Source organism: Pseudorasbora parva, chromosome 5, assembly GCF_024679245.1.
Source record: "Pseudorasbora parva isolate DD20220531a chromosome 5, ASM2467924v1, whole genome shotgun sequence".
In the NCBI taxonomy this organism is placed as follows: Eukaryota; Metazoa; Chordata; class Actinopteri; order Cypriniformes; family Gobionidae; genus Pseudorasbora; species Pseudorasbora parva.
In genome coordinates, this window is record NC_090176.1 from 8,901,446 (window position 1) to 8,928,701 (window position 27,256).

A 27,256-nucleotide genomic window follows, 5' to 3' on the forward strand; every position below is an offset into this window, starting at 1 on the left:
AGACAACGTTTAATAACATGTTTTACCTCACTTCATATCGTCAGTCGAGTGTGTGTGTGAGCTGATGTGGCTTCTCATCAGAGTGAGGCAGACGATGCGTTATTTGATTTTTGATTTTGATCTCAATCAGCACTGCATTATATTACACTTTATTATTATGAAAATACCCTTGACGGCTTGAAGAACTCAAATACTCCATATTTTGCTACAGTCGTGTTTATTGTCGTCATGTTTAATCAAAGCGTCTCTATCTTCTGTTTACAGCGTTAGCTTCACATCATGGATTTCCTGAAAACTGTCAATTACTTCTCTGAGGCAAATGTGGCGGTTTCCGCTCGAGGGCGCCCTCTGGCTTTCAGTATGAATTAAAAACTTTTGGGTAATCAATAATAAGAAAATAATGCTTAATAAATTTTAAAACTTAATAAACTTTTTAAAATTATAAATTTGTTGGACAATCCATGTTTTTCTTTAATGTACAGGAGTTTTTTTCCCCCAACAGTGGATGCACAAGAGGTTCATATTTCAAATTAAAGACTGACTTTAAGAATAACTCCTTAGGCTTAGACCTTTCTAATGTTTTTTAGTCATAGGCTGTCTGCATATTAATAGGTAACCCAGCTGTTTTTTGTGTGTGTAAAATAAGTTTTCTGTAAAATATTACAAAAATAATAATTAGTATTAGTATTATATTGTTATATTTATTCTGACGTACTCTTTTTTTTATTTGTAATTATGAAAATGTTATTGTAATGGTAATATTTCTTATTTTTAAAATTTTTTTTAACAGTAATAATAATCATAATTATTATTATTTGTCCCATTAATATAAAAACACAATGTTATATACACACACTTTTCATTTGTAAAATATTATAATAACAATAATCGCATTTTAAATCGCAATCGCAATTTTACCCAGAATAATCACAATTATATATTTTCCCCAAATCGTGCAGCCCTAGTGTACGTGTCTGTTCAGGCGCAAGAAAATGCAAAAGAGGAATTAATTAGACTAGGTGTCAGTATCTGAAACAAGCCTCTCTAAATCAGTTTAACAAATCATTTGTGATTTAGGTACAATTAAGTCACTTATCTTAACTTCAACTCTAAAAATAAGTAAACAAACGATTAGCACATCAGTAGCAGTAGTAGATCTCAAGTGTGAAAGCGTGGGTCTGCTTAAACTCACTGAAAACACATTATCTTTGTATTGATGTAATGTGGTTATAATTTTTAAATTATTTCACATTGTTTTAAAATTCTTCCAATTCTTTTTTTTATTTTGTATTGTATTAGTCTTTGCAAGTCTTTGCAACACTTTGCAAGTGTTTCATTCAAACCTTCAAATATTGTTCAAAAGCAGTATGTTTTTGTTTAGCTTGTAGTTTAGACCAATTATTATTGGTTGGGAAAGTTAGCCCCTGTGGTTGAGAGAGGAGACTGTGTGTGTAGACAGAGAGACGTCTAGTCATGTGGATTGGAGATTATGTTCAAGGTCAGGAAGCTGAACAGTTTTTTCCACTTTTTGGACTACATCAATTTATATATTGCCATCTCCGACCCAACCCTGTTCGGTTTGCTTGTTTTATGGGGGCTTTCCATAGATATTAGGATTATTTTTATACTGTACAAACTGTATACTATTTCCCCTAACCTTACCCATCAAATGAAACCTTAAACAATTTTTACATTTAAAAAAGGTAGTTTTCCTCATGTAGAGTTGTAGACCAAAAAACTGTCAGAACTGTCTGGTATTACTAAATGTCCCCACAACGTAGGGCTTAGCAGGACCACACACATACACAGTCTGGTTTTGCTATCTTTGTGGGGACTCTCTATAGACGTAATGGTTTTTATACTGTACAAACTGTATATTATTTACCCTTACACTAACACTACACCTACCACACACACACACACACACACACACACACACACACACACACACACACACACACACACACACACACACACACACACACACACACACACACACACACTTTTAAGAGATGTCATTTCTAGACTTCTGCAGAATTTTTTTGTAGTTTTTTTTTCTTCAGAACGCTGATATTATTCAAAAATTCATGCACCAATAATAATAGTGATTTATTAAAAACTGTTTTTGCTACTGTTCCGTTAAGACCTCTGAATGCAAATGGCCTCTGCTAGGATTAATTAAGCATGTTTTTTTTTTTTTTTATCAGAATAGAGTGCAGTTGAGTTCTTGAAAGAGTCAAATTAATCTTATTAATTTGGGGACATGCAACATTGATTTTTTAAAATACCAGTATAGTAATAGTTTAAACTGTTGCTCAGTCTGCATTATTTAAAAGTCCCGTTCTTCGCGATTCCATCTTTCAAACTTTAGTTAGTGTGTAATGTTGCTGTTAGAGCATAAATCATACCTGTAAAATTATAAAGCTCAAAGTTCAATGCCAAGCGAGATATTTTATTTAACAGAAGTTCCCTTTCAAAGCCTACAGCGAACGGCCGGTTTGGACTACACCTCTGCACTTCTGCTGTAATGATGTCACTAGAACCGTTTGTTGACTAACCCTCCGCCCACAAGAACACGCAAAATAGGGGGCGTGGTCTCGTTGCTCTCCCACGTGGAGAAGAGCGCGCATTCAGCATCTCCCCGTTATGGTAAGAGGCGGGACCTTTCCGGGCAAAGTGCGCTAAGCTGCTGTCCAATCACAACACGGGAAGCGCTGGCCCAATCAGAACTCGTTACGTGTTTCTGAAGGAGGGACTTCATAGAACAAGGAAATCATCAGGCCGTTTTTAGGACAGAGGAAACAGCGCTGTACAGATAAGTCAATTGTGTGAAAAATACAGTTTTTTTTTTTACACGCAAAATATGAACTTGTTATATTGCACACTGTAAACATAATCAAAGCTTCAAAAACACGCGAAGAACGGGACCTTTAAACCTGTTTTTAATCTGTCATTTGCAATGCCTCATGGGATTGTACTTCTTTTCTTCTTTAAAGCCAAGTAACTTTGTCTTTTTTTCTGATTTTCAGTTTTTTGTTTTTTTCAAATCAAAGTTTGAAGTGTTGTGATTTTCCTCATGGCTGGTTGGTTTAGTTCATGACTTACAACATTCTTAATGAAGACTTTTTTAAATCCCTATGGGAAACATCCCACAGTCTCTGAAAAAGTGGACGCACACGGTTGCTCGCTGTAGTTCTCATCTTTCATCAAGACTCACCAAGTTAGTGAATGTGGAATAAGTGATGCATAATATGATGTAGATGTGTGTGGTCATACGGTTGATCTGCTTTTCAGTTTAGCCTCAATATTCTGCACACTTATTTAAAAGTGCAAGAAAAAAACCCAATAAGACTTTACCTAGTCAGTACTGAAATTTAAAAAATGTGACTCTTTGATCGCTGTTGAGCGGAATCGTAAACCCCTCTGACTGGCCATCTCTCCTCTCTCAACCAAGGGGACTAACTTTCCCAACCAATAATAATTGTACTCTGTACGCTGTACTCTGTACTTTGACTGGCCATAGTGTTGTTCACGCGCTCATCGGATGCGTCTTTGATTGGCTATAATGATCAGTGCTTCACAAACATGTAGATATACATCAATGACGTTTTTAACGGAAAAAAGCTTCCCGCTTTCAAAACATTTTCAAACACTTTTGTGCGCTTTCAAACGCTCTTGTGTGTTGATCATTGCAGCCAATCACAGGCACATCCAATGAGCGTGAGCACAATGGCCAGTCTGAGGGGTTTATAAGCTTATCAGTGCTCAAAGCGGCACATTTTTTAAATATCAGTACCGATTTGCTATCGTGGTCGGTACTTTTGACGTTAAACATTAAAGTCTCTTGTAAAGTGACATATTTTTGATCAATCTCTAAAGATTGTGTTAAAATATAACATTGTTCGCACACATGCAGCTTTCTAGAATGAAAGCAGTGAATCTGCCTCAGTCTGTGCTGTTTTTGATTTTGGCCTCCTGTGAATTTGGCATCATCCTCATTTATTCTGATGTATTACATCAACACGTGTGCAGTGCCGTTTTCTGTGCAGCGATGTAGTCGTTTCTCTGAAATAGTTACTCCTTTCCTGCTCCTAATTTTGAATCGGCATGTTTAATTAAAACCACAACCCTCAATGGAAAAAACCCAAATTGCGAAATACTTTGGACCCCTCAGAAATGTTCTTTTCCCATAAAACTGCAGATCTGTTCAGATCGAGAAGCCCTCTAAACCTCCTCAGAGAGAGCGGTTCGTGATGATGGTTCGGTTCGTCTGTCTCTTTCCTACTTAGTAAAAGTCTGTAGTTTAGACGGATTATATAATGATAAAAAACATCAATTTCCTGTGTGATCAAAGTATGACGTTACTCAAAGAGCAGGCCTGCTGTGTGTGTTGCTCAAGCTCTGACACGCTCCAGGTATTCCACACAGGACATGTTTGCCAGGTGAAATCACACCTCAGAGAGAGTCCAAATCAGTGACCTGATCTCATTCCCTCATCTACACTGAATGAGCTGACTCTAATGAGAGATGTACCTGAGTTTCTGTTCAGATCTACAGACAGAGTCTTGTTGGAAAAAGTGTGTGTGTGTGTGTGTGTGTGTGTGTCTAAGAGAGAGCTGGCATGGATTCATGCTCGACTTTGTTCATTTAGCGTTTGGAGACCGGTCTGTGTCTCTCTCGACAAAATACTTAATATAGTCTAATTTAACTCTATCTACAGTTGGGTTCCTTTTATATTGAGTTTCCCCTCAAAAACTACTCTCAGACTGATCAAATATAATTAGCAGAAGCCAGTAAGATCATTTTACCCAAACCCAAAGTTTTATTGTGCCTCACTCACAGTGATCTGGCTTAATCCGCTTTCACTCCATCCTATTTCACACACACATTTAACTCCATTAAACCAAAAAAAGATTACATACTATTTAAAAGCATATTTTTAGAAGAAAAAAATAATGGTAACACTAGTATGGGGAACACACATTGACTATTAACTACGACTTTTGCCTCAATAAACTCATAATTTACTGCTTATTAATAGTTAGTAAGGTCGTTTTTGTAGCAGTTAAGTTCAGCTATTGGGTAGGATTAAGGGATGTAGAATAAGGTCATGCAGAATAAGGCATTAATATGTGCTGTATAAGTACTAATATACAGCCAATATCCTAGTATTATGCATGCCAATAAGCAACTAGTTAATAGTTAATAACAACCCTAAAATAAAGTGTTACCAATATAAAAATCATGATTTACTCACTTTTGTGGTTCCAAATCTGTGTGTGACTTTCTTCTGTGGACCACACATTATTAATAAATTATTTCAAAATGTCTAGAGGATTGCTTATCAAACTAAAATTAAAAGGGGACGGTTGGACTTCAAGCTCTGAAATAAATAAACAAAATATTAGTCCTTTATATGAGGGAACACCAAAGTCGATATTTATTGAAAATGTCTACCACCGTCATAGTTATTAAATCTCATTTGCCCTCATACTTCGATATTTCACATTATGATATGCTTCATAAAGTAAAATAAGGTATATTTAATATTTTTGGAATTAAATGTGGGATGAATACATAATTACATTTTTGGGGTGATGTAATCAAGAATAAAGTCTTAATATATTCTACACAATTAGAATTTAATTGGAATATTTAACCAAAAATGAAAATTTTCATAATTTGCTCACCCTCATATAGTTTCATAATTGATCTTCCGAATACAAATGAAGATGTTTTAGTGAAACCTGAGCGATCAAAGTCCATTCACCCAAAGTTTTGACGTTTCAAAAAGTACATAACGACTATAACAGTAATCCATTTGAAGTTTTGGTGTCTCTCAGATTTCTCAATTGAACAAACTTGTGCGCTCAGATGTCTGACTTAGTGTGCTATATCTTTTTAAACTGATCTGATTTGTGGTTTTCCTAAAAATTTAAATTCATAAAAATCCTTTCATTGACCGAATGTTCAAATGAGCCAAGATTTCAAAACGAGTTCAAAATTCAAATGTATCTACCATGTTAAATCTTGTTAGCAAATGCTGCATCCCAGTTTGCCTACTTATACTACGACCTAAAAGTATGTACTCTTTTTGTGAAGAAAAAGTACAAACTTTTGAGTGTGTAGCAGAAGAGTATGCAAGCTTTGGGACATACTACTTCGTCATCTATGACGGACTCTTTCGCTTCGTTACGTGCATCCCGTCACCGTTCAATCATCGTCACCATTCAAAACCTCCACATTCAGTTTAATTTTATACCGTATCGGAGAGAAATATTGTAGCACGTTGATTTTCCATGTGTGGGTCTTTAATGCAGAGACTCTCCAGTTTAAATATAATAATGCATTTAAAAGTTAATGACCCTTTACAAAAGTTCACAATGCTGCTGCGGGTGAAATATTATGTGGATAAAAAAATATATATATATATTTTCGATCACTCAAGCCCCTTTTTATCTAAACCTCTCTACTTAACCATCGGATTCACACATCCGCCATGTTTGTAGTTTTTAAACACTTTGTAGTTTTAATCAAATCCTCACCCAAGTTGTGAGCAATATCAGCCGTTCTGGCAATATTCTGACCGGAAATAGTAAACCATCTGGATATCTTAGGAGTACTCTTTTGAACATACTACGATTTGGGACATACTAATAATATTTTTGAATATTGTTTAGGACGGATAGTATACGAATTGGGATGCACCAATAGTGTTAAATCATGCTTGCAATGTGCTAAATAATGCTATCAGTGTGTTAAATCTTGCTAGCAAAATGTTAACAGCATGTCACTGCTCCATTGGGCGGTTCAACCGAACCAGAACAGAAAATGTATCTGCACTCAATTAGATAGACCTACAACCAATCAGCATTGCAGTAAGTGACGCATGTAGAGCAACAGTTGTCAACAGAAGAAAATTGTAAACAATCTGCCTGTGTTGTAAAATGATTTAAGGAGACACAGAGTACTTACCAACACAATCAACTATTTTGAGAGAAATAGTAAAGGTGAATAGTAAAGGAATATAATAATAAAATAAAATCTCCTTTATGATTGTTGCTTGTTTATTAGACGGTTGTTGTAAGAACAGCCACACTGCAGGACTGCAACCCCCACATTTTGTAAAACCACTGAAAAGATTAATCGGATTTCAATTTTTCTGACTAAAATATGAGTAAATCTGCAATAAGTTATTTTGTGTGTACGCAGTAATTGTTTTGAAGTGATTTTCCTTTTAGCAGACAAGGGCTGCTTTCACCGGGCTGATATTATAAGAGAGAGGAAGCCCTTCTTTGGCAAGACTATAGAGAAACTGATTACAGCTTGGATGTTTTGGTTTGTGATATGTCCACTGTTTTTGCAATAACTGAAATACTAACCTGTGTTCAAGGAAGGGGTCTCATCTTCATAATACACATAAGCGGCAGTCTTAAAGCTTATGAAAGTAAATGAACAGTTATTGTGTGTTATTATCTGTAATTGATGTTGTGTTTGTGGTTTCTCAGGTGTACAGCACGTTCTCTAATGAAGACTACGACCGGAGGAATGACGATGTGGATCCTGTGGCGGCGTCTGCGGAGTATGAGCTGGAGAAACGGGTGGAGAAGATGGACGTGTTTCCTGTGGAGTTAGAGAAAGGTGAGAATGTCTTTCACAAAATACTTTGACTCTTCATGGGATTGATTTATTGATTAAAAAACAGTCAAACCAGACCAGTTTAACCTTTAAAGGTCATATTCTGCACTTCTGTTGAGTTTTTTTGTTGTTGTTATAAATCAACTTGTAATGACACAAGATTTTTCTGCACCAGATTTTGGACTATCATCTCTATCGCAGTTATGCTCACAGTTACGATCGCAGTTGCCGTTCTGTCTCGAAAGCTTATCGTTTGAATGCATTATTGCAGTCTAAAAACAAGTCATTTTAAACCGTTCGAGCGCAATAAGCAGCGAAAGAGGACTCATTTCTGTATGTGCAGGCACTGTCTGAGAGGCGTTTTTGAGCGCACTCATACAGTCCGGGAGTACTGAACTTGGCTCCTTGACTTCTCTTTACAGATTTCTTGAATAATCAAATACACACACTTGTATGTCAAAATGCCCGCCTTTGCGAATATTCTCATAAACACAGTAGTTTAGTAGCCTTAAGTGAATGTAAATGGTTGAGAAAGAAAGTGCATGCGTATCAGTATATTAGATAAATATATATATTTGCAATATAAAATTTTTATATTATGTTATATCGCGATATAAAAATATGACAATATGTATTGTTGATGGAAACGATATGATTCGCGATAGAGTTGTTTTATCCAAGGCTTAACTCGCCGTAGTAGGCCTATTTATAAGGTATAATTCCCCCAAACACAAATGAACAAATGTAGGCTACCACAAATGTTAACTCTGTCATCATGTACTCACAATCATGTCGTTTTTTTTACGTCTTCCAAATACAAATGAAGATATTTTTTAGGAAACCTGAGGGTTTTATGTCCCTTCATTTTTGAAGTCCATTCCTCTCAAACTTAAACGATGCAAAGAATGTCATAAAGGCATGTAAAAATAACTAATCGAGTGTCTAATCTAAACCTTTTTTAGTCTTCAAGTGTCACGTCACAGACAAGGGAAAAGGGTGCGAGGACTCAAGTGCAGAAAATGATAATTTATTATAAAATAAAACATAAACTCAAAACAAAACCCACGAGGGGGAAAAACACATAATAGAATAATATAAATACAAACTTAAACAAACCAACAGAATCACGGGGAGGACGGAAGACGCAGACATTACACAAGGATCCAACCCAGACTGACAAACACAAGGAGCTTATAAAGGGAAGAAATCAAGAGGGAACATGTGGGAGAAATCAACACTAATCAGATAACAAGGGGGAGGGATCAGACAATGACAGGAGCACATGCAAGACATGACAAAACCCACATGTGCACACAAGACAGGACAGGCATGTGACATTACCCCCTCCTTAAGGAGCGGCTACCAGACGCTCCACTAGGGACGGGCGGGACAGACCAGGGGGGACGGGAGGGACACACCAGGGCGGGACGGGAGGGACAGACCAGGGCGGGACGGGAGGGACAGACCAGGGCGGGACGGGAGGGACAGACCAGGGGGGCACGGGAGGGACAGACCAGGGGGGCACGGGAGGGACAGACCAGGGGGGCACGGGAGGGACAGACCAGGGGGGCACGGGAGGGACAGACCAGGGGGGCACGGGAGGGACAGACCAGGGGGGCACGGGAGGGACAAACCAGGGGGCACGGGAGGGACAGACCAGGGTGGGACGGGAGGGACAGACCAGGGTGGGACGGGAGGGACAGACCAGGGTGGGACGGGAGGGACAGACCAGGAAGGAACAGACAAGGGAGGGGTAAACAAGGGAGGGACAAGGAAAACAAAAAGTTTAGGAGGCCATGGTGGCCCACAAAGTTCGAATGGCCAGGGCGGCCCGCCGAGTTCGGGAGGCCCACCGAGTTCAAGCGGCCGGGGTGGCCCGGAGAGTTCAGGCAGCCAGGGCGGCGCGGGCAGAGCAGAACTCCTGGGTGGTGCGGCCAGTGCAGGGAGCGCCAGGGAGGTGCCGCCTCAGCGGCGCACGGAGAGCAGGACGCCTCAGCGGCGCACGGAGAGCAGGGCGCCTCAGCGGCGCACGGAGAGCAGGACGCCTCAGCGGCGCACGGAGAGCAGGACGCCTCAGCGGCGCACGGAGAGCAGGGCGCCTCAGCGGCGCACGGAGAGCAGGGCGCCTCAGCGGCGCACGGAGAGCAGGGCGCCTCAGCGGCGCACGGAGAGCAGGACGCCTCAGCGGCGCACGGAGAGCAGGGCGCCTCAGCGGCGCACGGAGAGCAGGGCGCCTCAGCGGCGCACGGAGAGCAGGGCGCCTCAGCGGCGCACGGAGAGCAGGACGCCTCAGCGGCGCAGGCAGGGTGTTGGGGAAACTTCTCCAGTCCAGCAGTATCCACCAGCACTGGGACCACCGGAGCACGATCCACCGGCACAGGGACCATCGAAGCACGATCCACCGGCACAGGGACCACCGGAGCACGATCCACCGGCACAGGGACCACCGGAACACGATCCACCGGCACAGGGACCACCGGAACACGATCCACCGGCACAGGGACCACCGGAACACGATCCACCGGCACAGGGACCACCGGAACACGATCCACCGGCACTGGGACCACCGGAGTTGTGGATGACACCCTGTGCTTCTCCCAAGCATGCAGGACTGCCACCACAAAGCCTCCCATAACAGCCCTCCAGGCCATGTCTGGACTCGGGATTCCCGGACTCGGGACCCCCGGGACTGGCACCGAGGGAGAACTTCTCTCATTGTCCTCATTGTATGGTTGGATCCTTCTGTCACGTCACAGACAAGGGAAAAGGGTGCGAGGACTCAAGTGCAGAAAATGATAATTTATTATAAAATAAAATATAAACTCAAAACAAAACCCACGAGGGGGAAAAACACATAATAGAATAATATAAATACAAACTTAAACAAACCAACAGAATCACGGGGAGGACGGAAGATGCAGACATTACACAAGGATCCAACCCAGACTGACAAACACAAGGAGCTTATAAAGGGAAGAAATCAAGAGGGAACAGGTGGGAGAAATCAACACTAATCAGATAACAAGGGGGAGGGATCAGACAATGACAGGAGCACATGCAAGACATGACAAAACCCACATGTGCACACAAGACAGGACAGGCATGTGACATCAAGTCTTCTGAAGAGACACAATGGCTTTGTGATGAATATATTTAACATGATGCACATACTGTAGTAAACACGAACGTTCAAATGATTGCGTGACGCGCAAAAACAACATGAGGATGTAAATGCAGAATTATAATTCTTGGATGAACTAAACGTTGACAGTTTGAGAGCGGTCATTCTGACGAGCTTTCTTGCGATTGGAGCTGTGGCAGATTGCATTGATCATCTGAAGTGTGCGCGCTGCCGGAACGGTGCTCCTCTGTGAGAGCGCGAACATTATTTAAAGTGACACTCCTATATATACACACAAAATAATCGATACTGAATCGGAATCAAATTGTGAAAATTGTATCAATACCCAGCCCTAGTTCCAATATATGTTCCACTTTATATGTACTTTGTGAATTGTGAATGTTAAGAGTATGTCTGCATCAATTGTTGCAAAACTGATTGTCCTAATGCAATAAAAGTGTAATGTGGCCTTTTTGTTGATAACCCTGCCTGTCTTTCTCTTGCTCTCTCTTCTCTGTGTGTAGGTGATAAAGGGCTGGGGATCAGTATAATAGGGATGGGTGTTGGGGCAGACCAGGGTCTGGAGAAACTGGGCATCTTCGTCAAGACCATCACGCAGGATGGAGCCGCAGAGAGAGATGGGAGGTGAGATCTTTGGTACAGTAGAATTTCTCACAACAAGCAGTGATTTACTCATCAGGGCAGTAATTATTAGCTACCAGCTGTGACACATCTGGAACCTCACATGTAGCCTCCTTTACGTTGATTTTTACACCTGTTTTTCTTCCATCACATGGAAAAACACAGGTCTGATTGCTTGGAGGAACACCTCTATTATATACATTATATATAAGAACTGCAAGATTAATCTTTTGCAATCTCGATTTCAAACACCCACACAATCTCATTCCTAAATGACAACGATTCGCCTGTGTATATTAAACCTTTGACAAATTCACGGCAGAACATTCAGTGTGTTTGCGCATCCGCTGATCCGGAGAGAGCCGTTGTCATGTGTAGATATAAAACGCCTTCACAAACAGTCTTTTCAACAACACAGTATCATTATTTCTGTCTTACAATAATTCAAATTATTACAAACATACTGGGAGCATTAATTTATGGCTGCAGCAATGAACATTTTGTCAGAACCTCTAGTAAATTGCATGTTATTTTGTATAGTTTGTCTGTTTGTGGGAGAATCGTGATCTCTATTTGTAGCTATTTGAGAGATCCTCAATTTATCCAGAATCATGCTGCTCTATTATATATTATTTTATATTATCATAATCAGACTATATATACACACAACCGTCCTATAGATTGGGGCCAGTAAGATTTTGTTTGTTTTTGTTAAATTAATACTTTTTTCGGCCCCACTTTACATTAGGTGGCCTTAACTACTATGTACTTACATCAAAAAATAAGTACAATGTACTAACTGTGTTCAAATTGTATTGCAAAACATTTTTACTGATATTGAGGTGGGATACGGGTAAAGTTAGGGTCAGCTGTGGTGGTGTGGGTAACTTTAAGGGTAAGTTTAGGAGTAAGGGAAGTGCCAACTGTGTAATTACAATTGTAACTACAGAAATTAATTACAGACGTAATTACATGCTGGTATTTTTAAAAATGTAAGTACAATGTAAAAACATGTATGTACACAATAAGTGCAATGTTTCAAATTATAAATTAAAATGTTACTACATAGTAGTTAAGGCCACCTAATATAAAGTTGGTCCCTTTTTTCTCCCAGGATGCATAAATTTGTTCAAATGTGCCCGTAAAGACATTTTTATAGATGATTTTTGTCAAATAAGGGTTCTTTCACACTTGGTTTGATTGCCCCCGCTGGAATGTGTTCATATTATATTATTTGGGTCCGAACCGGGTGCGTTTGCGTCATCAAAGCAGCAGCTGTTTACCCGGTTGCTTGATAACGACGGTGAGCGAGAAGTTGGCAAAATGAATAGCATTGCTCACTGTTATATTTTTGTTTTTGAACCATTGGTTTTGTTACCAGAGCTTCAGTACGTAATGGCACTTGCGTCTATCTGCCGCGAATGCACTGCAAATGCTCTAAAGAACGCTGAAGACGAGCAGAGATGAGATCTACAGCTCCCTTCATGTAGTATGCCAGTCATACTCAAACACACATTATTATCAAATCATACGTGATTAATAGTGGTTCACTTCCGCTATTTATTTAGTACGTTTGTGTTCACATCAGCAACGAGTCGTACCAGAGTTCACATGAACCGAACCCCAGACCACCTTTTTAAGCGGACTCGGTACGGTTCACGGGTGTTCACCTGAGTTCAGAAGACCGCGGTCACATCTTCAAAACGAACGTCAATCGAGCCCGGGTGTAAACCAAAAGTGCTAGTTTGAAAGGACCCTTAATTAAACTTTCTATTCAACAAATAATCCACAAAAAAAAATTGTTTTTCATAAAAATATGAGGCAGATGATAATAAGCATAAATGTTTCTTGAGCAGATAATCATCATATTAGAATGATTTCTGAAGGATCTTGTGACACTGAAGACTGGAGTAATTTAAAGTAAAATTTTGCTCTGATCACTGGAATAAACTACATTTTAAAATATATAATATAATAAGGCATTTACTTTTAATAAAAATTAAGAAAAAGTGCCTAACGAAATTGGGTAGGGTTAGGGGTAAGTGTAGGGAGGGCTTTTATTGTCCCTTTAAGGTGGCATCCATTTAATAATTTTAATAAATATAATCATTTACACTGTTATTATTGCATCCTGTTAATGTACAACAATACAGAGGTGGAAATAGTATGTATCTGTCAAAATAAAGCATAAATTGCGTCTAATTACTATTTACACATCACAAATATCTACTTTTACATGGTGTAAATAGAATATGCCACTATTTTCACTTAGTGTAAATATCATCTATCGATAATAAAATGTTATTTTTGCTTAGTGCAAAAAGCCGCTGCCACTTTAAATTGTAACATTTATATTAAATTGTAATATTTTGTTTTTCATCAAATAAATGCAGCCTTGGTGTGTGCATAAGAGACTTCCTTCTAAAACATCAAAACATTACCATTAAACGGCATGCATGCTGTTTAACCCTGTTTGTGGGTCATGTTGCAGCTGCAGTAGTGGTGGGCATGTCTTCCTGAGGGCAGCTGAAGCAGGACACACACGTTTGATCTCTGATGGCCTGTTGAACATGCTCTGTCCAAACACACGTAAAACACTCCTCCTCTTCCCTGTGAATCTCAGCACTCACTGCCAGCTGCTGAAGGGCTTTTTAAAGCAGACTGTTTGAAATACTCAATGCTGTTTGGAAAAGCAACCCAGCTGGGGTTCAGGCCTCGGCGGTGTCAGTCGTAAACATGTTATGATGTATAGTTAGAGTGCAGATTAGGTGTGAGACGCGCTAGGAGCCCAGAGAGGCGTGATTACTCATTCATGGTGTCATGAACTTGTGCTTAGCATGTATTTCACATGTCACAGTGCAGCATTTAGCAGCACATTTACAACAGTCTGAATTACATGGAATGAAAAGATCCAGATGTTTAACGTGATTAACGTCAGGGTGTCAACTTTTAGAGAATTACATTACAGTGTGGTTTTGGAGCTTTGTTGAGGGTGGTGTGCATTTTGTAATCAGATATTAAAGTGAATTTGAATTAAGTTTAATTTTAATTTCATTTCATGCATTTACTGACAAATGCATTTCAAAACATCCAGGTACGCTGCCAAATCTAAGGCCTGTAAAACTGATGTGATCAGTAAGGCATGGCAACATGTTTTTTCATGACTTCAGCTCAGCTCAGTTTCATAAAATGTAATTGTTTTATTAATAAAATCAGTTTAATATAACAAGTTTAAATAAATTAATTATACAGCACAGTTCAATGGTTTTTAAAATCATTTCCTCTGTTCAATAAGGCTGCATTTATTTGATCAAAAACGCACTCAACATATTGTTAAAATATTATTGCAATTTAAAATACCAGTTTTCTCTGTAAATGTGTTGTAAACTGTAATTTATTCCTGTGACTAGAGCTGAATTTTCAGCATCGTAACTCCAGTCTTCACAAATCATTCTAATATGATGATTTGCTGCTTAAGAAACATTTTATTCTTATCAGTGTTTTTGTTTCATCTGTGATTCACTGCTATTCAAAAGTTTGTGGTAAGAAATAAAAAATACAAGAATTGAATACTTTTATTCAACAAGAATGCGTTAAATTAATGAGAAGTGACTGTAAAAACATCCATAATGTTACGAAGGATTTCTATTTTCAATAAATGCTGTTCTATTGACCTTTTTTTTTTTTTTTTAAGAATCCTGAAAAATAATCAAAATCGTTATTAATATTTAAGCAATTTCACAATTAAAAGACCGCAATATGAGCGATCATGGACACAGCACAGGTGAGATCATTCAGTTTCTTTACTCTAATGAAGATGACTGTATGTTGAGCTACTATGTCTATACTTTCGGTTTAATTTGTGGGAGTTTGTGCGTTGGCTTGATGAAGAGATCTATGATAAGTCTGTGACGATGCGTGCTGCGGTAGCGCTGTCATATCTGGCTATAACATGACATATAGCCTATAACACGCTCACACGTACATATTTTTAGCTTTGTTGTAAGGAGTAAAATGTACATATGTGGTTTCAACAGCCAGATGTATTTAGACTTTAGCATTGACTGTAATGTGACCCAGACCACCTCCTGAAGTGAGGTGAAGGCTTTTAGTATTTTGTGTAATTGCTCTAAATGCTCCTGTTGTCTTCTGTGCCCAGACTTGAGTTGTGTTTGATACATTCAAGAAGCGTGTTTTCTTTAAGCAGGTAAAATGAAAGGTTCAGTTCATATAACTGACCGACAAAATTGTATGAGGATGTAGTGAACCGTCAATGCATTGTGATATCGTATTGAACCGAATAGATGACATAATAATCGTTATCGAACTGAACCGTGAGACCAGTTTAGGTTCACACCCCTAAAAGCATAGACTTCTTTCAAAAATTTTAAAATATTTGATCATCCCAAGCTGTAGATTGGTAGTCTATGCAATGTCAGTGCTACAGTAATAAACAAAAAAGCAATTGCAATCTAGGCAATGCAGTGCAGATATAGCTTTAAAGAAAAGGTATGTTCACACTTTAACCACAGATATTTAAAAGACTTGTTTGTGACATTTAAACTACTTGTTATTAGGAATAAATAATGAAGAATATCTGCATAACAATGCAAAAATATGTAACTTTTAAAAGTAACATTTGACGACTGGTTTGAGGTGTTAGTTATAAACCAAACAGCAAACTGTATTATTGACGAATATGCATTAATGGGTGCTTAATGAGACACATGAAATCAACATTACTTTTGTCATTAATTCATTAAACTTCATGATTCTGTTCCAGGATTCAGGTGAATGATCAGATTGTGGAAGTGGATGGCATCAGTCTGGTTGGTGTGACGCAGCACTTTGCTGCAACCGTCCTCAAGAACACGAAGGGAACTGTCAGGTCAGTGCTGCTCTCTGTCCGTTACATCAGTGGGTCTCAAAGTGTGGGGGTGCACGGGAGATCTGCAGAAAAAAAAACAGGGGGTTTAGAGGAGGGTGCAACCTAAAAAGTTTGAGAACCACTGAGTTACATAAATATGAAGTCTTCTGTTATGAGTTAGAAGTTTTAGAAAAGGATGGAAAAACCTCACATCCAGTGTAGTTATGGCGATTTTCCATTGCATGGTACAGTTAGGTACAGTGGGGCAAAAAAGGATTTAGTCAGCCACCAATTGTACAAGTTCTCCCCCTTAAAAAGATGAGAGGCCTGTAATTTTCATCATAGGTACAATTCAACTGTGAGAGATAGAATGAGAAAAAAATCAAGAAAATTACAGTCTGTTTTTTAAAGATTTTTTTAGCAAAATATGGTGGAAAATAAGTATTTGGTCAATAAAAAAAGTTCATTTCAATACTTTGTTATACCCTTTTTTGGCAATGACAGAGGTCAAACGTGTTCTGTAAATCGCCACAAGGTTTTTACACACTGTTGCTGGTAGTTTGGCCCATTCCTCCATGCAGATCTCCTCTAGAGCAGTGATGTTTTGAGGCTGTCGCTGGGCAACACAGATTTTCAACTCCCTCCAAAGATTTTTCCATGGGGTTTAGATCTGGAGACTGGCTAGGCCACTCCAGGACCTTGAAATGCTTCTTACGAAGCCACTCCTTCGTTGCCCAGGTGGTGTGTTTGGGATCATTGTCATGCTGAAAGACCCAGCAACGTTTCATCTTCAATCGCCTTGCTGATGGAAGGAGGTTTTTACTCAAAATCTCACAATACATGGCCCCATTCATTCTTTCCTTTACATGGATCAGTCGTCCTGGTCCCTTTGCAGAAAAACATCCCCAAAGCATGATGTTTCCACCCCCATGCTTCACAGTAGGTATGGTGTTCTTTGGATGCAACTCAGCATTCTTTCTCCTCCAAACACAAAAGTTATATTTTGGTTTCATCTGACCATGTGATATTCTCCCAATCATCTTCTGGATCATCCAAATGCTCTCTAGCAAACTTCAGAAGGGCCCGGACCTGTATTGGCTTAAGCAGGGGGACACGTCTGGCACTGCAGGATTTAAGTCCCTGGTGGCGTAGTGTGTTACAACTGATGGTAGCCTTTGTTACTTTGGTCCCAGCTCTCTGCAGGTCATTTACTAGGTCCCCCTTGTGGTTCTGGGATTTTTGCTCACCATTCTTCTGATCATTTTGACCCCACTGGTGAGATCTTGCATGGAGCCCCAGATTTAGGGAGATTCAGTGGTCTTGTATATCTTCCATTTTCTAATAATTGCTCCCACAGTGGATTTCTTCACACCAAGCTGCTTACCTATTGCAGATTCAGTCTTCCCAGCCTGGTGCAGGTCTACAATTTTGTTTCTGGTGTCCTTTGTCAGCTCTTTGGTCTTGGCCATAGTGGAGTTTGGAGTCTGACTGTTTGAGGTTGTGGACAGGTGTCTTATACTGATTACGAGTTCAAACATGTGCCATTAATACAGGTAACGAGTGGAGGACAGAGAAGCCTCTTAAAGAAGAAGTTATAGGTCTGTGAGAGCCAGAAATATTCCTTTTTTTGTAGGTGTCCAAATACTTATAACCATACTTGCACCATCATTTGCAAATAAATTCTTTAAAAATCAGACAATGTGAATTTCTGGATTTTTTGTTCTCATTCTGTCTCTCATCGTTGAAGTGCACCTATGATGAAAATTACAGACCTCTCGCATCTATTTAAGTGGGAGAACTTGCACGATTGGTGGCTGACTACATACTTTTTTGCCCCACTGTATGGCTCGGTACAGCTTGCTTTGGCACGTTTCCTCTGCATGGTGCTGTTCGGTTTGGCTCACTTTTTGACGCTAATTAAGTGATGTCATTACTTTAAACCTGATCTGATTATAGCTCCAGTTCCTCCTTTTCATTTTTGGTGTACAACCTGTGCATCCAGTGGAAGGCCTACTCCCATGAACCAACTCAGACCTGAATTGGCTCCTCCTGAAATGTATTGACCCAGATCAGGAATCAAAGTTGCCAGAGAGCACTTAATCACGACTCCAAGGTATGGCCCATCTCTAAGGGGTAGGCCAAATCAAGCTGCTTCATCGGTTACCCAGCATTCACTTACGACTTCTACTGTGTTCTTTTTGACCTACATTTCCCTTTTAGACTTCTCAGTGCCTGCAGACTGGTGTCTGCATACCGACTCATCTGCTATCACTGTAGCTCCAGAGCGTGCATTTTCGTTTTGCTCATTCTCATGCCCATTCTAATTCATATGGCTGCAATATTACAAAGAGTGAAAAATTTAAGGGTGTCTGAATACTTTCTGTACCCAAGGCATACACAGTATATTCTCCTCCGACACCTGTCAGCAGGAAAAATATTTGTGCATCACAAATTCTCTAGTCACTGTAACATTAAAGAAATCAGCGGTCAACAACGGATCCTTTATCTGCATCGATTAAAAACCTAACAAGTGTCCTTAAAAAGTGTTTTGCAAATCTGACCACAGTAGAATCACTAATGAAAACGTTAAGGAACCAGAATTGTTAAATTCCTAAAGGCCTGCTCACACCAGGAATTACTTTACAGTTGTGCTCTATTTATTCTCTAGCAATTGCCTAAAAAGAAAAACGTTAATGCTCACATTTCTCTGTAGACTCTGAAGGTTATGAGTTCACCACATGCAAATAAACAATATGCACACTCACACAGACTCCGTTGTTTCCTCTCTACCTGATCAGCAGATCAGAATACGTTACACACCGAGTCATCCTTGTTTCCGTCTGGCTCACCTGTCACTCACCCCCATGCAGGTTTCTGATTGGCCGAGAGAAGCCAGGCACTCAGAGTGAGGTGGCGCGTCTGATCAGCGAGACCCTTGAGCAGGAGCGGCACCAGCAGCAGCAGGTGGATGAAGCATACGAGCAGTCTACTGAAGAGGTCAGTCAAGCACATCTCATGGGCCTTTTTGCTTACATCAGTGTGCATGCATTGTACACGTTTGGAGTGATTGTTTTGTATGGAGTATACAGTTACGTTTTACTTTAGTTTAATATCAGTACACTTTTGTATGTTTATGTGTATGTTATTGTTGATGTTAATTATTGGTTATAGTAGTTCTTAAAGACTCCTAATGTGCATAAGTTTATAAGAGTGTACCAGTTTGCTCACTTCCTCTCAGTGATGTTAATGAAGAAACTCGATTTGCTATTGTTACGGCATCTACAGCAGGGGCTAACTGGACCATGCTAGACTTTGATGTCATGGTGCATGCATTATTTGAATATTGTCAGAGGGTTTGAAGAGTGTAATTTTATCCCGTAAAACTAATCTTTTATCATCAAAATTACACATTTAAAAATGTTTCCCTGTGAAAAAAAATTAGCTTGAATGTAACTCTACACCCTTTCTTTATTTAGTATACGTGGGTCCATGAATATGCAAATTATCCCCGCCTCCTCTCACTCACGCCAACTCAGAGACCCAGAGATTTGTTTAACTTTACTCAAGTTTTGGAAGTATACGATTCACAATGGTATCACACATAACAGTAATTAATATATTTTTTCTAATGTTTCTATGTTTATGTTCTTTTTCTATGTTTTGCTAATGTTATACAAATCATGATCCCGTTCTCCATCTCAGTCGGCCTTCTAACAGTCAGTATCCTTAGAAACACTTCTCAGTGGAGAAGGGTATATAGTACATCATAACATCATTAAAAAAGCATATACATAATTCACCTGTTATACTGCTAAAAGTACCAGATTTTTTATGTTTTAAATGGCGTTGACCTATGAATGTGCACATGGTTTGTCAAGTCACCTTTATTTATATAGAGCTTTTTACAATGCTGATTGTTTTAAAGCAGCTTCACAGTGTTAACAGGAAAATAATGCAACAGAATTTGATTCGGCTGTACAGCCGCTCTGTAGAAAACAGTGAAGTCATCGTCCAGCTCATTTCAATTATCATATGGTGTCAATGCGGGCGGATCAGTAATATAGTTGAATATTTAGATTTATTTTACCCCAACTGAGCAAGCCAAAAGTCAAAGGCACAGACTGTCTGAAAGCATTTTAAAAATGTGATTGTCTATTTACACCTGTTGGCAAGTGCTATTCACAATAGCTCCGCCTGACAAGTCAGAGCCACATCAAGATGTTTGGTCTGGAAGCTCACCATTGGCAGCTCAATCTGAGGGGCGGATAAACGATTGTCTTTCACACTCCCTCTGCACACAGTTGGATAGCGCTACAACCAACCAGAGCAACGTGAAGCAGCGCTAGTTGATAGATTTAACATTTGCCATATCCGGTCGGTGAAAATCCGAACACATCTTCCCTTTTTAAGAATGACTTCAGTGCCGTTCTTTATTTTCTCAGAGAAAAGCTAAACTCCAAGTCTTCCAGAGTCGCGGCCAAAGCCGATTTGAAAAACCGCTGTTTGCCAGCTTATTTGTTTACAAGTAGCATGCAAGTGCAACTTTGCCGTCATTATGTTAAGCCCCGCCCACCGACTCTATACACAATGTGATTGGCCCAACCAGAGTTAGTTTTTTCCAGCTCAGAAGTGTATTGAGAGTTGCTAGACTACACTTGCGGCAAAATAGATTTGCTGCCGCTAGGGTGCGTCTAGATTTCTAGGCTACCTAACAATGCCTGTTTAGGAAAAACAAGATGATAAAATTAAGGGGCATATTTCAACGTTTTTAGTTTTTAGCATAAGGCTCAAAGATCTTGGTTTTGACACAATCGACCTGGTTTTGAATTGCAGAGCTTGCTCCCCCTTTTCCCATCACATATCACATCGTAAAGGCATTTACTTTCAATAAAAATGTATTAAATGTTCTATAAATGGAAATAAAGTGCCTAACGAAATGTTTAATAATAATAAAAGTATTTATTGGGTAGGGTTAGGGGTAGGTGTAGTCCCATTTAAGGTGGCATCCATTTAATAATTTTCATAAATATAATCATTTACACTGTTATTATTGCATCCTGTTAATGTACAACAATACAGAGGTGGAAATAGTATGTATCTGTCAAAATAAAGCATAAATTGTATGTAATTATTATTTACACATATCGCAAAGATCTACTTTTACATGGTGTACTGTAAATAGTATATATCACTATTTTTACTTGTAAATAGTGTAAATATCATCTATCACTAAGAAAATGTTATTTTCACGTAGAGCAAATAGCCACTAGCATTAAAAACACCACATAGACATATTAACAAAAAAGTAAACATATGCACGGTATTATAATTGAATTATTATTAAAAACCAAAAATTACAACAATGGAAAAAATACATCTTAAGCATGCAGCATAATGTAACAGGACATTTTGTTTTGTAATAGCTTTTTTCAACGATTTTGTAATTGTGGCATCCGTATGAATGTTGAATGTACAACAACAATATGAATGTATAAACAGCATTAAAAACTTGATTTTCACCACAGGGTGTCTTTGTCACGTCACAGACAAGGGAAAATGGTGCGAGGACTCAAGTGCAGAAAAGGATATATTTATTTATAACAAATAAAACATAAATACAAAACAAACACCCACGAGGGGGCAAAACACATAATAGAACATAAACTAAAACTCAAAACATACCAACAGAAGTCACTGGGGGAACGGGAGACGCAGACATTACACAAGGATCCAACACAGACTGACAAACACAAGGAGATTATAAAGGGAACAAACAAGGCAGATAATGAGGGAGAACAGGTGGGGCAAATAAACCAATAATCAGATAACAAGAAGGGCGGGGTTGACAGTAGACTGGAGACATGACAAAACCCACATGTGCACACAAGACAGGACAGGCATGTGACATTACCCCCTCCTTAAGGAGCGGCTACCAGACGCTCCACTAGGGACGGGCGGGACAGACCAGGGCGGGACGGGAGGGACAGACCAGGGGGGCACGGGAGGGACAGACCAGGGGGGCACGGGAGGGACAGACCAGGGGGGCACGGGAGGGACAGACCAGGGGGGCACGGGAGGGACTGACCAGGGGGGCACGGGAGGGACTGACCAGGGGGGCACGGGAGGGACTGACCAGGGGGGCACGGGAGGGACTGACCAGGGGGGCACGGGAGGGACTGACCAGGAAGAAACAGACAAGGGAGGGGTAAACAAGGGAAACATGGGGAAAACAAAAAGTTCAGGAGGCCATGGTGGCACACAAAGTTCGAATGACCAGGGCGGCCCGCCGAAGTCGGGAGGCCCACCGAGTTCAGGTGGCCGGGGCGGCCCGCAGAGTTCAGGCGGCCAGGGAGGCATGGGTAGAGCAGGGCGCCAGGGAGGCGCGGTGAGAGCAGGACTCCTGGGTGGTGCGGTCAGTGCAGGGAGCGCCAGGGAGGTGCGGTGAGAGCAGGACGCCTCAGCGGCGCGGTGAGAGCAGGACGCCTCAGCGGCGCGGTGAGAGCAGGACGCCTCAGCGGCGCACGGAGAGCAGGACGCCTCAGCGGCGCACGGAGAGCAGGACGCCTCAGCGGCGCACGGAGAGCAGGACGCCTCAGCGGCGCACGGAGAGCAGGACGCCTCAGCGGCGCACGGAGAGCAGGACGCCTCAGCGGCGCACGGAGAGCAGGACGCCTCAGCGGCGCACGGAGAGCAGGACGCCTCAGCGGCGCACGGAGAGCAGGACGCCTCAGCGGCGCACGGAGAGCAGGACGCCTCAGCGGCGCACGGAGAGCAGGACGCCTCAGCGGCGCACGGAGAGCAGGACTGCTCAGGGGCGCAGGGAGAGCAGGACTGCTCAGGGGCGCAGGGAGAGCTGGGCGCCTCAGGGGCGCAGGGAGAGCAGGGCGCCTCAGCGGCGCAGGGAGAGCAGGGCGCCTCAGCGGCGCAGGCAGGGCGTTGGGGAAACTTCTCCAGTCCAGCAGTATCCACCGGCACTGGGACCACCGGAATACGATCTGCTGGCATTGGGACCACCGGAACATGATCTGCCGGAACTGGGACCACCGGAACACGATCCACCGGCACAGGGACCACCGGAACACGATCCACCGGAACTGAGACCACCGGCACACGATCCACCGGAACTGAGACCACCGGAACTGCCTCCGGGGCTTCGGATAAAGCCCTGTGCTCCTTCCACGCATGCAGGACTGCCACCACAAAGCATCCCATCACAGCCCTCCAGGCCGTTTCCGGACTCGGGACCACCGGAACGGAGTCCACCGGCACAGGGACCACCGGAACACGATCCACCGGCACAGGGACCACCGGAACACGATCCACCGGCACAGGGACCACCGGAACACGATCCACCGGCACAGGGACCACCGGAACACGATCCACCGGCACAGGGACCACCGGAACACGATCCACCGGCACAGGGACCACCGGAACACGATCCACCGGCACAGGGACCACCGGAACACGATCCACCGGCACAGGGACCACCGGAGCACGATCCACCGGCACAGGGACCACCGGAGCACGATCCACCGGCACAGGGACCACCGGCACAGGGACCACCGGCACAGGGACCACCGGCGCACGATCCACCGGAACTGGGACCACCGGAGTGGTGGATGACACCCTGTGCTTTTCCCAAGCATGCAGGACTGCCACCACAAACCCTCCCATTACGGCCCTCCAGGCCATGTCTGGACTCGGGATTCCCGGACTCGGGACCCCCGGAACTGGCACCGAGGGAGAACTTCTCTGCTGAGTCCTCATAGTATGGTTGGATCCTTCTGTCACGTCACAGACAAGGGAAAATGGTGCGAGGACTCAAGTGCAGAAAAGGATATATTTATTTATAACAAATAAAACATAAATACAAAACAAACACCCACGAGGGGGCAAAACACATAATAGAACATAAACTAAAACTCAAAACATACCAACAGAAGTCACTGGGGGAACGGGAGACGCAGACATTACACAAGGATCCAACACAGACTGACAAACACAAGGAGATTATAAAGGGAACAAACAAGGCAGATAATGAGGGAGAACAGGTGGGGCAAATAAACCAATAATCAGATAACAAGAAGGGCGGGGTTGACAGTAGACTGGAGACATGACAAAACCCACATGTGCACACAAGACAGGACAGGCATGTGACAGTCTTTAAGGTGCAGTCATATTTATCTTTGCTTGGCAAAATCCAGTCATTTTAATATGAATTCCACTGGATATGGAGTTTTACATGAGAGCAGAAAATCCCCCCCCCCCACCCCCCAAAGATTTTGCTGGTGTTCAAGTGGGTCATGCGAATTCCCCGCTTTTACCAACAGAAACTGCTTGGTTAGAAAGTGAATTCCATGTGGGCGGTTTCATACATCACTACACTATTGACAATGGACCATATTTTTTAACAAAATTCTGCTAATGTGAGCGCTGTTTTTGCATCCCATTAGGGCTGTGTTGAAAAAATCGATTCACCAATTCGGAATCGATTTTCATATTAATTTCTGAAGATCGATCCGTAACTCAGAGGATCGATTTAATAATAGGCCTAGATTGAATTTTAATTTGCCACGTCATTGGATTCATGCATGCGCGCGAGGTGGAAGGACATTAACACAACGAACATGGCAGCTTTGAAAACTCCAGAAACGCTGCGGACAGTTGTGTACTGGCTGGCATTTTCAAAGAGAGCGCCGGGTTTTATGAACGCCTGGAGAGCGCACCGAGGCGCTGAGCGAGTATTTCATGCTCACGCGCTGAACGATCAGCGAGTTTTACTGGTCGCCGAGAGTTGAAGCATGTTCAACTTTGAGTAAAACGCAGCGCTCATCACTGTCACTTTTCACCCAGCCGTCCAATCACAGTGGAGGAGGGGCGGGACAAATACAACACAGACCAACTTCCACATTCTGCGTGTCGTCATCAGATGACAACAAGCAATAATAACGAAACAAAATGATTTAAAACAAATGCCAGAGCAAATACTTTACATTGTATCTGCAATTTTATATAGAATCAATACAGGAACAAACTACCTGTGAAATTAGAAAGACCTCCGCGGATTTTCGGTATCATAACAACAAGCAAGTCTCAACTGAGGAGAAAAAACGCTGCCTGCCAAAGCGCTCTCAAGCGCTCACAGTGAGGAGTTTTCAGCTGAGCGCCTAGCATTTTCAGCTGGCTAAAAACGCTTTGGTGGACACACGGCCTAACGTTATACTGCCGTCACCGTGCTGAAGAACACAGCCGCTCTCACTGCAGCGCCAAGGAAGTTGTGATGGCTGCGTTGTCATGACGGCGCGCGACAGCACAGCTCTGGAAGGGGGATTGTTCTTTACGACCATCAATACTCCATTAATTTGCAGTTGAATGTCTATAATAATAGTATCAATATGTTGCATAACTACAGTCCTGTAATTCAGGTAACAGCTGGAAAAAAATGCTTTCTTCAAAAACACTTATCTAAATCTCGAAGATCGGATCGGATCGAATTACATAATGATATTCGATTCAAGATCTTGAGAATCGGAATCGAATCGATTCTTGAAATTTGAATCGAAACCCAGCCCTACATCCCATTGTTTTTCTATTTAAGAATGCGCTAGATGGACGTGTTTGACAGTTGCCCTTGTGTCTTCTGCAGCATCTCACGTGTGACACTACGTTCTAAAAATGTGCAAAAAAAAATCACTAGACCTTGTGTTTATTTCATTCCACTGACCAGCTTCTTACGATTTTAACTCCAAAAACACGTTCTATCTAAATGTGTTCTGTGTTTTTAGAGCAAGGAGAAGCTGCAAAAGATGCTAGATGCGAACACAATGGTCAAAACCATCTAGTGTGTGTTTACATAGAAAAACAATGGAAAAGTAGCGCAGTGGAAAGAAAAAATACTGGAATACTGCACAACCGAGTCAAAGCATCTTCAGAGTTTTTCAGCTGTAATCTCTCCAGAGCTGCGTTGTGTTGAATGTTCTCAAGTATGCAAAGAATATGTAAAAATGCACCATGCTGAATGAGGAAACAGATTTGTGAGTTTATTCAAAATCGAAATCGTGTTGTTTGTACCTGTTGAGCCACTGTGTTTCAGGTACGTTTAGCCAGTGAATTCTAAATGGTTAATGTTTTACCAGCTACAGTAAAATAGGAGGAAAATTATTCCGCTCATATTTGTTCATTCATAACTTATTTCTGAACTCTGCACTGTTGTTTCTTGTTCTGTGTTGCATCATGTCTTCACAGGACGAGCACTACGAGGATGAGGATGAAGGGGGGGAGGATGTTATTCTGGGTTCCAGTTTCGGCAGGAGGAATGTGGAAGTGTACGACCTGCCAGAAAGCGAAGAAGTGTTCCTGCCATCAAACATGGACACCACTCAGCTAATGTTCAGATTTAAAGAGGTAGCAGATCTTGTGCTTTTCTTTTCACTTATTTTTAATAGATTACCATTAATGATTTCCTAATGTTTTGTATACTCTGTTTTAATTGCAGCTCCAGATAAAACACACCATTGCAGAGGCGGAAGTCGATGAACTGAAAGAGAGGGTACGAACATATGAACCATCTTATCCATCGATTTAAAACATGTAGTAGTTCCTGTGTGTGTGTGTGTGTGTGTTAATGGTAATGTTTGGTTGATGTTGTAGTTGAAGGAGTCGTCAGAGGAGCGTGCGGCGTGGGAGGCGAGGGAAGCTCAGTTAGAGAAGAGCGTTCAGGAGAACTCTGAGAGAATCGCTCAGATGGAGAAGAACTGGCTGGAGGCTCAAGCGCTCTGTAAAAGCATCAACGAACAGCTCAATGACACACAGAGCCAATATGAAGCTCTGGATAAAAAATACAGCAAAGCCAAGAAGCTGCTCAAAGACTATCAGCAGAAGTGAGTCAAGACAACTGCACTAACATCGACATTAATATTAACCTAACCTTTTACATTTCATGATATGCAGTGTTTATATGCTACTATTCAAAGGTTTGGGGTTTTAAA

The 27,256-nt window shown here is 41.5% G+C and overlaps 1 protein-coding gene across 7 annotated transcripts in view; it reads left to right on the plus strand.

The window, feature by feature from the left end:
* ppp1r9ala (protein phosphatase 1 regulatory subunit 9A-like A) overlaps nucleotides 1-27,256 on the plus strand; it is an 80,642-nt gene that overhangs the window by 32,652 nt on the left and 20,734 nt on the right. For all 7 annotated transcript variants that reach the window (XM_067443173.1, XM_067443172.1, XM_067443176.1 and 4 more), the window contains exons 3-9: nucleotides 7,509-7,641; nucleotides 11,284-11,404; nucleotides 16,185-16,289; nucleotides 19,139-19,265; nucleotides 26,514-26,672; nucleotides 26,764-26,817; nucleotides 26,919-27,148. In XM_067443173.1, the coding sequence (XP_067299274.1) occupies nucleotides 7,509-7,641; nucleotides 11,284-11,404; nucleotides 16,185-16,289; nucleotides 19,139-19,265; nucleotides 26,514-26,672; nucleotides 26,764-26,817; nucleotides 26,919-27,148 (929 nt within the window). The remainder of the gene's footprint in view (nucleotides 1-7,508; nucleotides 7,642-11,283; nucleotides 11,405-16,184; nucleotides 16,290-19,138; nucleotides 19,266-26,513; nucleotides 26,673-26,763; nucleotides 26,818-26,918; nucleotides 27,149-27,256) is intronic.